We start from the raw sequence: 14,241 nt of genomic DNA, 5'->3' as shown, positions 1-14,241 counted from the left end.
AAAATAAAACTATTTAAAATATTTTATATTGTATTCTAAAGGTCTTTTTTAAGAATAGAAATAAAATAAATTATTTAAGTTTTATAAAATAATTAATAACAATAATGTCGAAGAAATGGTTAAAATAGTATAAAATAAAATATTCGTTATGATGGCATTAATTGAAATTCGTTGAGTTAATTGAGTTTAAATAATATCTAAATGTAATGATTAGTTTAATTTAATAGCAATGAATATAAGAGTGCTGTGCTTAATTTTAATTAAAGGCGAAATTCAATGACATTTTTTGCTAGAAAAAATTTAAAAACAAAAAATTAGCAAATAAACATTTTATGATTTTTTGAACAAATTAACATGTCTACACTTTTACATCACTCAAATTCTTTTGTTTATTTTCTTGGATGTTTATAAGATTTTCCTATCATATAATTAAAATATCGACTCGTCTCTTATATTGATATCAACTCCAGCATAAAAATATTGACAAAAATTGTGACATGTTAACGTAAATTTAATATTATATCCATAAATTTTAGGATGACGTCTATTTAATATATCAATAAAAAATTAATGATTTAAAAAAATTAATTGATGTATATTATACATTAATTTGTAATTTTATAAAGTTATTTTGATTTTTATGATAAAATGTCTTCACTCTTAAATTTAACATTTATGTTCTCTATCATCCATGCTGGAAATAATGGTTGGAATAAAGTTTTTTTTTTGCCACATTTGGTTGCCCTACTCTTCATGATGTACCTTCTCTTTTTCTTTGCTTTTCTTTCTTTACTTCTACTCTAATTGTACTTCTAATTTTTTTTTTCTCTTCTTTCTAATCATACTTTATTATAATTTTTATATCAAACTTTGTATTTCTATTAGGAAGGTGGGAAGACCATGTCAAATTATCATAAAACTAAATTCATTTTAATTATTTATTTGATTTTATTGTTATCTATATAAGATTACAAATTTAAAAGATTTAAATAATTGTATTAATTAGTTATTTAATGTCATTTAAGTCATAATCTTATCTTTAACTACATATTAGATGTCAAGATCATACTCAATAACTTGTTTATTTTCGTGTGAATTCAATTAAAATATCTAATCTCTAAATTCATATATTTCTTCCTTAGTTGAGTCAATTATGATGAGCACCAATTTATTTTCTTTATTTATATTTATGTCTATAAAATATTTATAAACAGTGAGTTTTGTAAATATTTGTTAATTTTGGTAAAAGGTTTCCAAAATAAAAATTAAATTAATTTTTTTTTAAAAAAGGAAAGAAAATAATAAAACAAACAAAGCATTCCTTTTTCATAATTATTAGGAAACCCAAAAATCGAATCCAACAGCCTTGAAACCCACACGAGTCTTTATCCCTCGTGATTCGTGTAAAAGAAATAAATATAATTGCATTATCTCAATTACATACCTTAAATACCAAATTTACATTAATCGTACAATATTTTTGCCTTCTCCTTATTGCACGTTTTCGTATTCAAAACCCACTATTTAACAACGACGCACAAAATCCCCACTGTTTTTCCCTCTCTTATTACTTCATTCCCAAACCCAATGAACAAACAAATCCCATACCATACCATTCCAAATCCTTTTTTCTTTGCTTTTCTCTTTGATTTTTAGATTTCATTCCATTTCCTAAATCATGGCCTTCTTTTTCTTCTTCTTCCTCCTCGTCTGTCTCTCTTTGAAACAGAGTCTCTGTTTTTCTGCAACTCCGACCTCCATGGTTTTGCCTCTCAACACTCAGATGGGTTTGATTTCTCAGCCTTCCAACAAGCTTAGTTTTCACCATAATGTCACTTTGACTGTTTCTTTAACCGTTGGTTCACCTCCTCAACAAGTCACCATGGTTCTTGATACAGGCAGTGAACTCTCATGGCTTCACTGCAAGAAATCCCCAAATTTGACCTCTGTTTTTAACCCACTTTCTTCTTCTTCTTACTCACCAATACCCTGTTCTTCCCCCATTTGCCGTACCCGGACCCGAGATTTACCCAACCCGGTTACCTGCGACCCGAAAAAGCTCTGCCACGCCATTGTCTCTTACGCCGATGCGTCCTCACTCGAGGGAAATCTCGCATCAGACAATTTTCGAATCGGATCATCGGCTCTACCCGGAACTTTATTCGGGTGTATGGATTCGGGTTTCAGTTCCAATTCGGAGGAGGACGCGAAAACCACTGGATTGATGGGCATGAACAGAGGATCACTGTCGTTTGTTACCCAATTGGGTTTACCCAAATTCTCTTATTGCATATCCGGTCGTGATTCTTCTGGGGTTCTTCTCTTCGGCGACTTACATCTTTCATGGCTTGGGAATTTAACCTACACACCTTTAGTTCAAATCTCAACCCCATTACCGTATTTCGACCGAGTCGCCTACACAGTCCAACTCGACGGAATCAGGGTAGGAAACAAAATCCTGCCACTCCCGAAATCAATATTCGCACCGGATCACACCGGCGCCGGGCAAACGATGGTAGATTCAGGGACCCAGTTCACGTTTCTTCTGGGACCAGTGTACACAGCTTTAAGAAACGAGTTTCTAGAGCAAACAAAAGGGGTTTTGGCTCCACTGGGTGATCCAAACTTTGTTTTCCAAGGAGCGATGGACTTGTGCTATAGTGTAGCAGCGGGAGGGAAACTACCAACGTTGCCATCAGTGAGTTTGATGTTCCGTGGGGCGGAGATGGTGGTGGGTGGAGAGGTTTTGCTGTACAGAGTACCGGAAATGATGAAAGGAAACGAATGGGTTTATTGCTTAACATTTGGGAATTCGGATTTGTTAGGAATAGAAGCTTTTGTGATAGGTCATCATCATCAACAAAACGTGTGGATGGAATTTGACTTGGTAAAATCAAGGGTTGGATTTGTAGAGACGAGGTGTGACTTAGCAAGTCAAAGATTAGGAGTGGGCCTTTGAAAATTAGGCCCAATTAAGAAAACAAAAAGACTGTCCAATCCATGGCCCACCTTAAGGGAGGGGGTGGCCCATTGATCGGACAGGGAAAGGCCTTTTTTATTGCTCTGTGAGATTCTCTGAACAACATTGTGGACATGTCAGACTTTTTTTCTTTTCTTATAAATATTTTTTAATATATATATTTTTTATTGGGTTTGGTGTTGGGTCAGTGAGTTAGTACAATTTTGAATTGTATAGAATAATATATATATATATATATATAATTTAGTGGCTATTTTTTATTAATATTAAAAGAAAAGACAAGTTATGTTCTGACTTTTTTTGTAAAGATAAAGTTGCTAATTTTGCCAGCTCATCTTTGTTATTGTTTATTCATTTTGTCGCCATGGGAAGGAAGGAGAGGTGGAGTTAAATTTTGAGGCAAATAATGAGTTTAAATCTAAGTCAATTTATACATAACTTTATGTCACTCTAACCTTTTTAATTTCATCCTTTTCAACTCTATTTGAATCTGAGTCTTACGTTTCTTTTTATTAATCAAATATTTAGAATTACTAAATTCGTCATAGTTGGTTTGGCATTTAGAATCAAATATTTAATTGAGGTGAAGAGGGAAAAAGTTGGTGGGTGTAGTGAAGGGTAGAACTAGTATGGTGATCACGTGAGATGAAAATCACGAGGAGGCAGCACACACACGTGTGGTTTGCTTTTAAAGCAAAACATGCAACTTCTCAACCAATCAATTTCACACGTGTCATTTTAATAAGCCTTCAAGTTTGGATCACTAATTATATATCCATTTTTAAATACTTATTTCTCATTACTCAATCCTTCAAAAAAAAAAAAATGTTTTTCTTTTTATTAAATCTTTCTTTATTCACAAACTTTTTTTTATTTATTAAATTCAAATGAAATGAAATCTAGAAAGATGGGAATTAATTAAATGGGTGTGAATTAAACATATATGTGTTTGTATGTTTTCCAATAAATTTTATAAAAATTGATGATTTTATTATCGTTGTGTTGAGTCTCTCTCATGGGACCCCATAGTTGAGGGAATTCTTTTGTACTTTATTGGGTTCATCCCCAACAAACACGAAGCCACGACGCAAGGATTTATGTCTTCCAATCAACTTCATAATTTCTATTTACTCCCCCCACTTAATAACTTCTTTTTTTCTTCCTATAAATGTCAACAAGTTGTGAGTGAGAATCAACAAACAATACATTCAAAGCACACCACTTATAATATGCCTTCCAACCAAATCACAATCTCTTTTCCATATCATTAGTCTAATCATACGGTGGCAACAATAGACACAACTTGCTAACTAATAATTAACCACTTGTAGCAAAATAAGTTCAACTTAATGGTAATTAACATCATCTTTATTTCTTCAATTTATCTATTCAACATATACAAAAATGTTAAATTTGTGGAGTTATAAGGCATATATATATTTTTTAATAATGAAAGTTTATAAAGATGAATAATTAGATTGAGAAAATGATAGTAAGTTAGGTATAAATGATATGAGGAAATAGGAATGGATGGTTGGGTAACGTTTGGGAAATGTGTAGAGAATAGCAAAAAGAAGAGGGAGGCGTTAGAATTTGACCAAACCGAGACAATACTACGTCGTTTTAATGATTCAAGTCCTTTTACCAAAGTCTGCCGTAGTTGGAAGCCAAGCCCAAGACGGGTCTTAGAGCAACTCAACGCGTCCGAGTCACCTCCCTTCACTCGACTCGCTCCCTCATCTTCTCCGTCGCCACACCGAAGCCCACCTTTTCTTTTTCATTTTTCTTTTCCTTCTTCACACAATTTTAACAGACCCCATCGTCGAAACTTTTCGATTCGAAGCAAACCTTGTCGCTTTTGGACCTACACAATTAACCCCATTTACTCGATTTTGTTCTGTAAGTCTCGGATTTCCCTTAACAATGATCATTCTTGTTAGATTATTTGCTGATCCCTGTTCTCTTATACCTTCTGTTTCTTCGTAATTCGTTTCTGGGGTTCTTTAATTGTGTCTGATTGTTTTATCCTTTGGATTTCACTTGTTTAACTGTCATCGAACCTTATAGTTATACGGCTGTAGAATTGTTGTTTTGTCTGAATCTGTTTATCGATTGATGTTTTTGCTACATTTGATTTCGAAGCTGATCTGGTACCCAGTAGTTCTGATTTCGAAGTTGACAATTTGCATTTTAGTGAAGACCTCAATCTTTTAAATATTGGGTGTCTGTATGCACTTGGAGTTTGAGTGCATTCATCTTACAGTCCTTTGGTTCCTTTGGATGCCCAAATGATGGGGAAATGTCTTGTGTACTTCTGGATATATTTTCACTTTTCAGACAATGCTCTTCCTTTCTTTGAGGGTTTTCAGGTTTAGATATATATATTTTTTTATGTTGTCTTAAGGAATCAATGACTTTGAGTTATCTAATCTATATGACGCAGATGATCAGCTCATGAGTGAGGCTTAGGCATTGAATTTGATAACTAAGGAATGATTAATTGGGAATTCCATGCTCTTCTTGTTGAATTACACATGTGATGGATGTACCATATATGAACATGTCAATACTTAAAAGAACTTCAAACTCTTTGAAATTCTTTATGATTATATTTGTGTTGTATAGGTGGTCATTGTGTAGCCATGTACATTACATCTACACATTTATATGGTTAAAGGAACGTTATAGTTTAGGCTATCATGAGTTTTTTATTCTTTAGACTTCACTTCTTATGTTACTTGTTCGTTGAATAATCCATCGGGGCTGAGAATGATGAATGATGTGTTATTGTAGTAAGGATATGTGGGTTGTTTGACTATTAAGATAATGGAGCCTCTTTCTCTAAGAGTTATGCAGATTATTGATGGCTATAAATTCATAAGACTTTCATCCTGTAGATTCACATTACCCTGAAATCAACTAGCTGTTGCAACTATTGCAGACATGAGTTTTGTCTTCCGTGGAACGAGAGTTCCAGACATTGAAAATGGTCTATCTGGATTTATACCTGAAAGGCGTGCAATGGTATGCTCAATATTTTGTATTATTGACCTGTTAATACCAATGCTTGGAAATTTCTAGATATTGCACTAGTTATGATTCTAATTTTTTTATTCATTTTTTTTTTGCTCACAATCAGCGGGTTCATGCAGCACGTCCTGTTAACTCAAACTCGCTTGCCTTTCTTGTCACAGGTACTATTTCATCTATGTACAGACTCTGATATCTGTTTCATGTAATAATATTGATCTATTGCATTTTTTTTAAATCCTCGACTTTTGTTGCAGTCCTTTTGCTATTCATGATATTAAACTCTCACCAGATGTCACCTAACTTTCTGGTACATTTCATATTCCACATTGTGAATAAGTAGTATTTTGATTTTACTCTCTCACCCTTGACATGAATCTTTACATTTTCTTGCTTTGAACGTGCATATTTAGCTCTGGCTTGTGCTTGGTGTCTTTTTGATGGCTACAACATTAAGGATGTACGCAACTTGTCAACAACTTCAGGCTCAAGCCCAAGCTAGAGCTATGGCAGCCAGTGGTCTTCTTGGTCACACTGAATTAAGGTTACATATGCCACCATCAATAGCACTTGCAACTAGAGGGCGTTTACAAGGGCTAAGGCTTCAACTTGCTCTGCTAGATCGGGAATTTGACGATCTAGGTATGGTTCAAATTTAATAAGTGCAAGTTCGTAGCTTCAAATTTTGTCAAATATGGCCACCGTTCTTTTACATTCTCAGTGGCACAAACTCTCGTGTGTGTGCATATGTGGGGGGAAACTTTATCAATTGGATTTCTTTGACAAGATTCTGAAATTAATCATTTTGATGTGGGTTTCTGAAAAAGCAAGAAATTCACTTATTCGGGCAATTTTTTTTTTTGTTGATAAGACTTCTTTGGCATTGTTCTGACATGATAAGCTAGCGGTAAATGCATGAAGTCAAATAGGATAGAAGTAGTGATTTTTATGGAACTTTAAACTTGCTGAAGTAGTCGTCAAGTGTTGAAAAGAAAGTGTCCTGAACTTGCTTCTGATAGTATGGTTGGGATGGACAGTACCTTCATGAAACTTCAAATTTGTTGGGTATCTTTTTCTGATTTCTAACTTTTTTTAAACCCTGTCATTATATGTTTTAAATTTTATATCTACATATATGGTTGATTATGCTATGTTAAACATATCATTTGTCTTCAGATTATGAAACCTTGAGAGCTTTGGATTCTGACAATGCTCCGACAACACCTTCTATGAGTGAGGAACAAATAAATGCTCTTCCCGTTCATAAATACAAGGTTTCTGGTCCTCAAAGGTAATCAATGTAATATTCGTCTACATTCCAGAATGACTTCTGTTGTTTTAATTTAAGAATACATAGTCTTTGCTGAGACTTTTCAACGATGAAATATGTGTACTCCAGCTTATTACCAAAACTAAAATTGAGTTTTCATTTTTCATTAAATTATCTGCAGCGACTCCTCTGTGAATCAGCAGGCTTCATCTTCAGAATCTATTGAGGTACCTAAATAGGTTCACATTTTTTTTCGTTACATGTTTGATTCCTTTTTTGCCTTAAATGGCGTGTACAAAATTACAAATACAATAATTGCTCGTTTTAGAAGGAAATATAGTTCTGAAAGGAGACAGAAGGCCAAAACTTTCCTGTTTTTTAGCCTTATTATTTGTATACCACACACTCTTCTCATCAGTTATCAATTTTTGAGTTCGTACTGTTTTTTAATTTTGATTGCAGAAGAGACAAGATTCAGTTAATGCAGTTGGCAGTACCAAAACCTCTGAGGATGAACTCACATGCAGTGTTTGCTTGGAGCAAGTAAATGTTGGTGAACTCATACGTAGTTTGCCATGTTTACATCAGGTTAATCTCCATCTCTATGCCAGTCTCCTTTCCTTCCAAACAAATGGTTACTATTATTTCATTTTGAAAATTCAGGAATTTTGTTTCTTGCTATTATTACGTTTAGTGGTTGTTTCGCTTTGTTTGTCTTCTTTGGAGTTGAGGTCCCTTTACCTTCAAATTTTGATACATCTTCTTCCTGTTGGTATTCCAAGAGTTCTTTTAATTTGAATTCAATCTTGTAGTTCCATGCCAACTGCATAGATCCGTGGTTGCGACAGCAGGGAACATGCCCAGTCTGTAAATTCAGAGCAGTATCCGGATGGTCAGAACAGGAACAAGGCGAAACCGATGCTTATATGGTTTAGTTGTGGATGCAAAGCAAGTTATCAAACAACGCTCGCATCGAGCCTTTATTAAAAGCAAAGGATATGGACAGACATGGTGTAATTAGGGTTAGGGTAGGCATTACAGGAATTGGAGTTGTCGTTTTGTATCTCTATGAACTTATGACGAGCCATTTAATTGTATTCTTAAGTTGATCATTTGTGATATAGAGTCTCTGACCATTGTGAGTGAGAAGATTTTTGTTCTTTCACTGTCTTCAATGTATTATTCCAACCCTTACTAAAGTATTTGTTATCTCAATAACTAAACACTAAAAAGAAGATCATTTGACAGTAAAAAAGGGTCTTTTTATTCTGAGCTAATCGGAGAAATTTTTTGCTTAGTTAATATTCGGCATACAATGAAAACACTAAGCAACGTGACTCAATTTCACTGTATGACTATTACAAACCCATGGCTCTAAAGTTTCATCTCATTTATTTTGTTTTTTAACATTGTAGCATGACATTATTTTGCTTTACCCTTCCCCTTTCCACCCTTTTTGGACTCTAACTTGGCTTGAATCCGAGCAGCTGCTGCTGCTTTGGCTTCATCTCTCTTTTTCTTCTCCTCTTCTTTTAATGCAGCAGTAGCCTCCCTTTGCCTTTTCAATTCTCTGATTCAATGATATTGTAAAAAAATAAATTGTTATGGACAATTTTTTAAGAGAGTGGATAGCTGAAGAATTGGATTACTTACTCGAGCCTAGCTCTTTCCTCAGAAACACTGCCTAAACTTGAACCTTTACGGGGCTTGCAGGCCACTAATTCCACCTCAAAGATAAGAGTTGCACTGCAATGAGAGTGAGACAGTGGGTTATGAATTTATCACCTAAAAATTGAGAAGCACATATACAAACTACAAAAAGCCATTTGAATAAAGGAATGAATAAAGGAGGAATCCATAGCTATTGCAATGTCCAAAATACTTCATGAGGAAAATTTCCAAGAGAAATAAGGTCCAGTCCAAGCCAAAGCAGAATACTATTTTAAATACAGTAACCATTAGTATACTTGAAATGAATTCAAGACATTATCATAAAGCCACTACCAACTCCCATGTCTCGTTTATAACAAAGGGTTAAGGACGTTACTCTGGTGGGATGTCCGGTGGAGAACCAGCAACTCCGTAAGCATATTCTGGCTTGCAGGTGATTTTTGCGACCTCTCCAACCTGTTGGAACGATACAGAACAGTAGTCATAAGAAAACAAAACAGCCCAAAACACTTTGGAAAGCAAGTTTCTTTTTACCTTCATTGTCTTGACGGCAATTTCCCATGCTTGGATCACGGATCCTTTTCCAAGCTCAAAAGAGAAGACAGTATTATCCTCACGAGTTGAATCAAACACTTCGCCAGATTCTGCTAGAGTTCCTTCATAATGAACTGCTCGATTCAACATTTGACAAAAGTTCATTAAAACTTTTTGGAGGAACAAGAAGTTTTAAGAATTTATAAAAAGGGATCAGAACAAGTGTGAAGAGGACAGGACGGAATGAATGGAGATTGATAGAAAGACTGAGAGGCAGGGGTAACCAGTTCTATATCTGAACTCATGAATATGTCAATCACAAATCAACCAAAAAGTAGTAGTGTGAACGAAAGCATAACTAAACAATCAGGTAATTATAACTTGTATCCCCGCAGGAAGAACCTCAAATTAAATGACAAAAAGGGAAGCTTCTATCTATCCATTGACTACTTGCAAGACATGTAGAAATACACTATGTGACCAAAGCTCAAAGGTAACTTCTTCAAGTCTTCCTCTTGAATTTTATTGATATACACTATCAGTCTCATCAGTTGGTAAATGTTATGTCAATGAAACAGTACCATCAACAAGAGGAAGGTCATCGGTTGGAGCATCAGCGTTGGCTTTGGCATGCTTTACAATCGTCTTCAGAACACCTCCATTCCCTGTTAAGTCTATCGTTTCGCTCATTGCTCACCAGGTGTGAATATACTGGATCAAATAAATAAACATAAATTTATCAGAACTAGGCAACGTTTCAAGCAAGAATGCAAGACTCCATTTGTTTTGAACCATTTCAAGTTTATCAGATCAAACACAATCAAGGAAAGCAGTCCAAACCATACACATACAAAGTTCGGTGTTTGATACTCTAAACTGTTTAAATATTAACCTCAAAACGGACACCCAAAACCTTAAGCTTTATTTGATAACCAAAGCTTATCATCATTACTTCTCTGCCTCTAGTTTTCTTGATTTATTACCTACTTTTAAAATCATGTAATAAAAAACCCAGTCAAATTTTAAAGACAAATAATAAGTAAAATTTGAAAACTTAAAGACTTTGTAATTGAAATTTTGCTTAAAATTCAAATGTGTGTCCAAGGAAGGTGGGAAACATATACCAAAAAACTGTATGGAAACGAACATAATTTTCAAAAGAACAAAACCAAAAACAAAATGGTTCTTAAACGTACCTTAGAGTTTTTGGTTCTTTACTTTTGAAAATTGAGATCCAAGAATTACTTCCACCTATGAGTTTCTTCTTTGTCTTACCTACGGTTGAAATTGTGAAAAAAGATCAGTCTCCAACAGAAAGAAAACCAAATGAGTCTACATAAACGATCCTTAAATCAAGAAAGAAGGGAAAGAAATCAAATACTTTTCCTAATTAATTCTTGTTCTTTGAAAAAAAAAACGAAAAACAAAAGAACGAAAAAAGAAAAAGAAAACCAATGTGCCAGAACCAGAAGGTGTACATCAGAAAAACAAAAGGAGGGAAATTTGATATATATAAACGAGAGCATAATTCATAAAATCGAACCCTAACATCAAAAGAAGGGAAAGAAACAGTAATTTGATAAAAATAAATGCAAAAGAAGCTGCATCAAATAACAGAAGCAAAAGCAAGATAGTAGTACAAAGAACGATGCAAGAGCAAGAAAAGAAACAAGTTGAAGAAATAAATTGAGAGAATTTTCCCTTTACCAAACTTCAAAGCTCTATACTCCACTCCATTCATTTCGATAATCTTACTACTTTATATAATACAAAAAAAAAAAAAAAAAAAAAAAACTTGCAACCACCCAGAAATGTAGATTGAAAAGATGGAGTTCTGAGCGGAGAAAAAGATTGAAAAGCACGAACCCAGAAGGGGAAATGGGGAAAAATCGGGGCGATTGTGAGACGAAATATCGGGTGCGGGTCGGATCGTAGCGGCTGCTGTTGGCCATAAGCGGCGGGATTCAGCGCTCGTTTGGAAGAATTGCGATGCCTATGGTTTAACCCCAATGTCACACCGCACGTGTGGACGTACGTGTAACCTTTTGCTTTAATACGACGCAGTTTAAGTACTTTCAAACAAATTAAATATATATATATATATATATAATAAAGCCTAAGTCTCCACAAAAGAAAAAGGTTCGATCTCAACCTTCAGCCATTTTTTCACATAGAGATAAACAAAAGTTTTATTGGTACTTACTTTACTTATTTTCAATTTCTAAGCAATAACAATAATTCTTACTTCATTGTATTTATTATTATTATTGACAACTTTATACTTATAATTTTCTTTTTTTGTTCTCTTCCTTATTTACTTTAAATCATATTTCATTTTATTTTAATTAACAATACATTTTTATTTTTATTATTATTCCATCTAACCCATGTCATCTCAAATTTATGTTTTATCTACATAAGCATATGTATGCATGCTTCCTTTTTTTTTTTTTTCAATATGTTGTAATTGTAAGATGTAACATGATTTTTTCTTATTGTTTTTTTCAATAAAAAATTCGAAATTTAAAAATTTATCATACTTTACCATTTTCATTGTTAGAGTGAGAAGGTCAATTGTTTGGAATTCTAATTCCATCTCCAAAAAATTTTTAAAAAAGAATTTTATCTTTTTAATTTGTTATATTGCATATTTGATTATGTTTTTTTCGTATATATTTTTTATTTAAATTCTAATTAGAAAAACTCTTTTAATAGAATTTTTTTTGCTTGTGTAACTTTTATGTTTTCAAACATTGATAATTAAATTTACGATTTCATGACATCTTATCATACAATTTTTCGAAGTAAATCCTACTATAGAATTTAGAAGTATGTTAGGGTACACTGTTTAATCAATATTTTCTTTTAAAAAAATCCTTTATTCAAATATTATAATGATTTCATAAATTTTCTAAGTAACAGAATACTTTCTATTTATTTTATGAATTCGTCGAGGAAGATTGGATTGATGAGTGATTAAATAAGATGTTTTAAAAAAAATTATTTTTTCAATGAATTTTATTTAAACAATGAATTCAACTCAAAGATGTAAAAGTTGGTAATCATTGTTTAAATCGATGTTATGGTGTACGAACTCAACCCTCAATCACACCATAAAAAAGATTGGTGGCTATTTTTTAAAATTTATTTTATAATTAACTTTTTTTAAAAAACATTGGTGGCTCTACATCAATTCGGACATGTGACGATGTGAATAATTTTAAATACAAACAAAAATAGTTTTATTAACCATTAAAAAAAATGCCCTAGACATGTTGATAAAATGGTAAGCCGTTTGATTTTGCTTGATTTTTGGCATTAATTAGAGTGTCAAACTTGAAGAGAAAATAGATTATATAATTAGAGGGTTGAAAAGTGGGAGTGAATATTTATGGGTTTAAAAGAGGAAGAGATTTGTAAATCTAAATTTCCATCAATGAGGGTTATGGAGAATCATTACACTTTGCCAACATCATACAATTCACTATTTCAACCCTCTTTTTCTTTTTAGGGTTTTTGTTTCTCCTTATCCAATTATTATTATTATTATTTCAAAAATAAAAAAAACAATAAAGTAGTTAACATGTGACTATAAATCAACTCGACCAGATATAACAAAACACAACACAACACAGTTTAACTGATATAGTGATTATGTAATTATCAACTTTAACATTCAACTACTACTGTCCGAACATATCTTTGATAATTTTGAGTCAAATATTTTAACCATATCTAATTGGATGCCCATGTGACTAAATAGTATGATTAAATGCAAACACTGACTTTTTAGGTTATGGTATTTTTTAAATTGATCATATAAATCATAATTTGTAAGTGTGTCACATTATTCTTAAATTAGTTCGTTCAATATAAGTTTATGATCAATTTGAGTATCACTTAATTGATTAAGACGTATGTCATTGGCTAACGAGTCAGAGATATGAATTATGTGCTACTCGTGTTATTGTATTGACAAGAAACAAAAATGTTTGGGTGAATAGAATTGAATAACACTTCAAGTAAGTTTATTAAACTAAGAGTGTATCTTATACATAGCAATCGTAATCAAACAAATGTGGCTCTCAACGAATTATGTTTGGAGTTGTTTATCTAAATTTGTAATGAGAATCAAAAGTGAGACTACCATTTTTATCGTACTCAGTTATGATTGATTCCAAGATATGTAATATCCGTAATTACGATTATGTGGGACCCAAACCATTTTTCTTCATTTTACATTGCTTACTCGTTCCCTTTTCTCCTTCGATTATTATTTTATCATTTTTGATATTACCATTGCAACCTAAGTCTAGAAGCCAAAGATAACACTTGATAACAATTTTTAGAAAAATAATGTTTGATTGTCTAATAGTTAATTCCTCCCTATTCTTACCGGTCTTCTCTTCCATTTCACAATGGTTACCATTGGTTACAACTAGTTACCACCACCCTACACTTAACACCTCTAGTGATCACCATTGCCAACCTACCATGACAACCACCACTTGCAATTATGGTTGCAGCCATCTCCAACCACCAACTCTAGCAACCACAACTTGTGGCCAACTTCAACCAATACAAGTGTTTTTAAAATTTTAATTCATAGCTAGTGTTTAGTAGTCATTCTTTAGAGTAATGTAAACACTTCTCAGAACATGTAACCAAACACATGATATTTTTATTTTAAATAGGTTTTGTTTCCATAAAAATGTCTTTTTTTTTTTTTGAGAAAAATACTTCCTTTCTTAGTCCA

At 32.9% G+C, this 14,241-nt stretch overlaps 3 protein-coding genes across 7 annotated transcripts; 2 read left to right on the top strand and 1 right to left on the bottom strand.

Moving 5' to 3' along the window:
* Positions 1 to 1,354: 1,354 nt before the first annotated feature.
* On the top strand, positions 1,355 to 3,314 carry LOC105435736 (aspartic proteinase PCS1). The gene has a single exon (XM_011658086.2). It carries the CDS (start codon positions 1,679 to 1,681, stop codon positions 2,957 to 2,959), a length of 1,281 nt encoding a protein of 426 aa, XP_011656388.1. The 5' UTR covers positions 1,355 to 1,678; the 3' UTR covers positions 2,960 to 3,314.
* A 1,283-nt stretch (positions 3,315 to 4,597) lies between these two features.
* Positions 4,598 to 8,535, top strand: LOC101216306 (E3 ubiquitin-protein ligase SDIR1). Of its 3 annotated transcripts, none has more exons than XM_011658083.2 (9): positions 4,598 to 4,879; positions 5,922 to 6,004; positions 6,120 to 6,174; positions 6,268 to 6,320; positions 6,424 to 6,652; positions 7,187 to 7,301; positions 7,462 to 7,507; positions 7,743 to 7,868; positions 8,093 to 8,535. In XM_011658083.2, exons 2-9 carry the CDS (start codon positions 5,924 to 5,926, stop codon positions 8,213 to 8,215), a joined length of 828 nt encoding a protein of 275 aa, XP_011656385.1. In that variant the 5' UTR covers positions 4,598 to 4,879; positions 5,922 to 5,923; the 3' UTR covers positions 8,216 to 8,535. The 3 variants fall into 3 exon arrangements, with proteins under 3 accessions (XP_011656385.1, XP_004138475.1, XP_031743514.1); XM_004138427.3 differs by having other exon boundaries at positions 4,604 to 4,879; positions 5,878 to 6,004; XM_031887654.1 differs by having other exon boundaries at positions 4,745 to 4,879; positions 5,837 to 6,004.
* Positions 8,521 to 11,506, bottom strand: LOC101217187 (peptidyl-prolyl cis-trans isomerase FKBP20-1). 3 transcript variants are annotated; one of them, XM_004138431.3, is made up of 7 exons: positions 11,352 to 11,500; positions 10,682 to 10,760; positions 10,067 to 10,196; positions 9,486 to 9,619; positions 9,328 to 9,407; positions 8,934 to 9,026; positions 8,521 to 8,850 (listed from the first exon to the last, which is right to left on the bottom strand). In XM_004138431.3, the coding sequence occupies exons 3-7, from the start codon at positions 10,173 to 10,175 to the stop codon at positions 8,703 to 8,705; spliced, it is 564 nt and encodes a 187-aa protein (XP_004138479.1). In that variant the 5' UTR covers positions 10,176 to 10,196; positions 10,682 to 10,760; positions 11,352 to 11,500; the 3' UTR covers positions 8,521 to 8,702. The 3 variants fall into 3 exon arrangements, with proteins under 3 accessions (XP_004138479.1, XP_011656386.1, XP_004138480.1); XM_011658084.2 differs by lacking the exon at positions 11,352 to 11,500 and adding an exon at positions 11,193 to 11,269; XM_004138432.3 differs by lacking the exon at positions 10,682 to 10,760 and having other exon boundaries at positions 11,352 to 11,506.
* Between the last annotated feature and the right edge of the window lie 2,735 nt (positions 11,507 to 14,241).

The sequence above is a fragment of the Cucumis sativus genome, chromosome 6, assembly GCF_000004075.3.
Source record: "Cucumis sativus cultivar 9930 chromosome 6, Cucumber_9930_V3, whole genome shotgun sequence".
Lineage (NCBI taxonomy): Eukaryota > Viridiplantae > Streptophyta > Magnoliopsida > Cucurbitales > Cucurbitaceae > Cucumis > Cucumis sativus.
Note: the sequence above shows the minus strand (reverse complement) of the source record. Positions and strands in the feature narration are given on the sequence as shown.

Bases quoted from the DNA above. Each gene is read 5' to 3' on its own strand.
- LOC105435736 (XM_011658086.2), top strand. From the start codon at position 1,679: ATGGCCTTCTTTTTCTTCTTCTTCCTCCTCGTCTGTCTCTCTTTGAAA.
- LOC101217187 (XM_004138432.3), bottom strand. From the start codon at position 10,175: ATGAGCGAAACGATAGACTTAACAGGGAATGGAGGTGTTCTGAAGACG. The intron at 9,027-9,327 runs GTAACGTCCTTA...CTCTCATTGCAG, and splicing joins CCACCGGACATCCCACCAGA to TGCAACTCTTATCTTTGAGG. The intron at 8,851-8,933 runs GTAAGTAATCCA...TCATTGAATCAG, and splicing joins GAGGAAAGAGCTAGGCTCGA to AGAATTGAAAAGGCAAAGGG.
- LOC101216306 (XM_011658083.2), top strand. From the start codon at position 5,924: ATGAGTTTTGTCTTCCGTGGAACGAGAGTTCCAGACATTGAAAATGGT. The intron at 6,653-7,186 runs GTATGGTTCAAA...ATTTGTCTTCAG, and splicing joins TCGGGAATTTGACGATCTAG to ATTATGAAACCTTGAGAGCT. The intron at 7,869-8,092 runs GTTAATCTCCAT...TCAATCTTGTAG, and splicing joins GTTTGCCATGTTTACATCAG to TTCCATGCCAACTGCATAGA.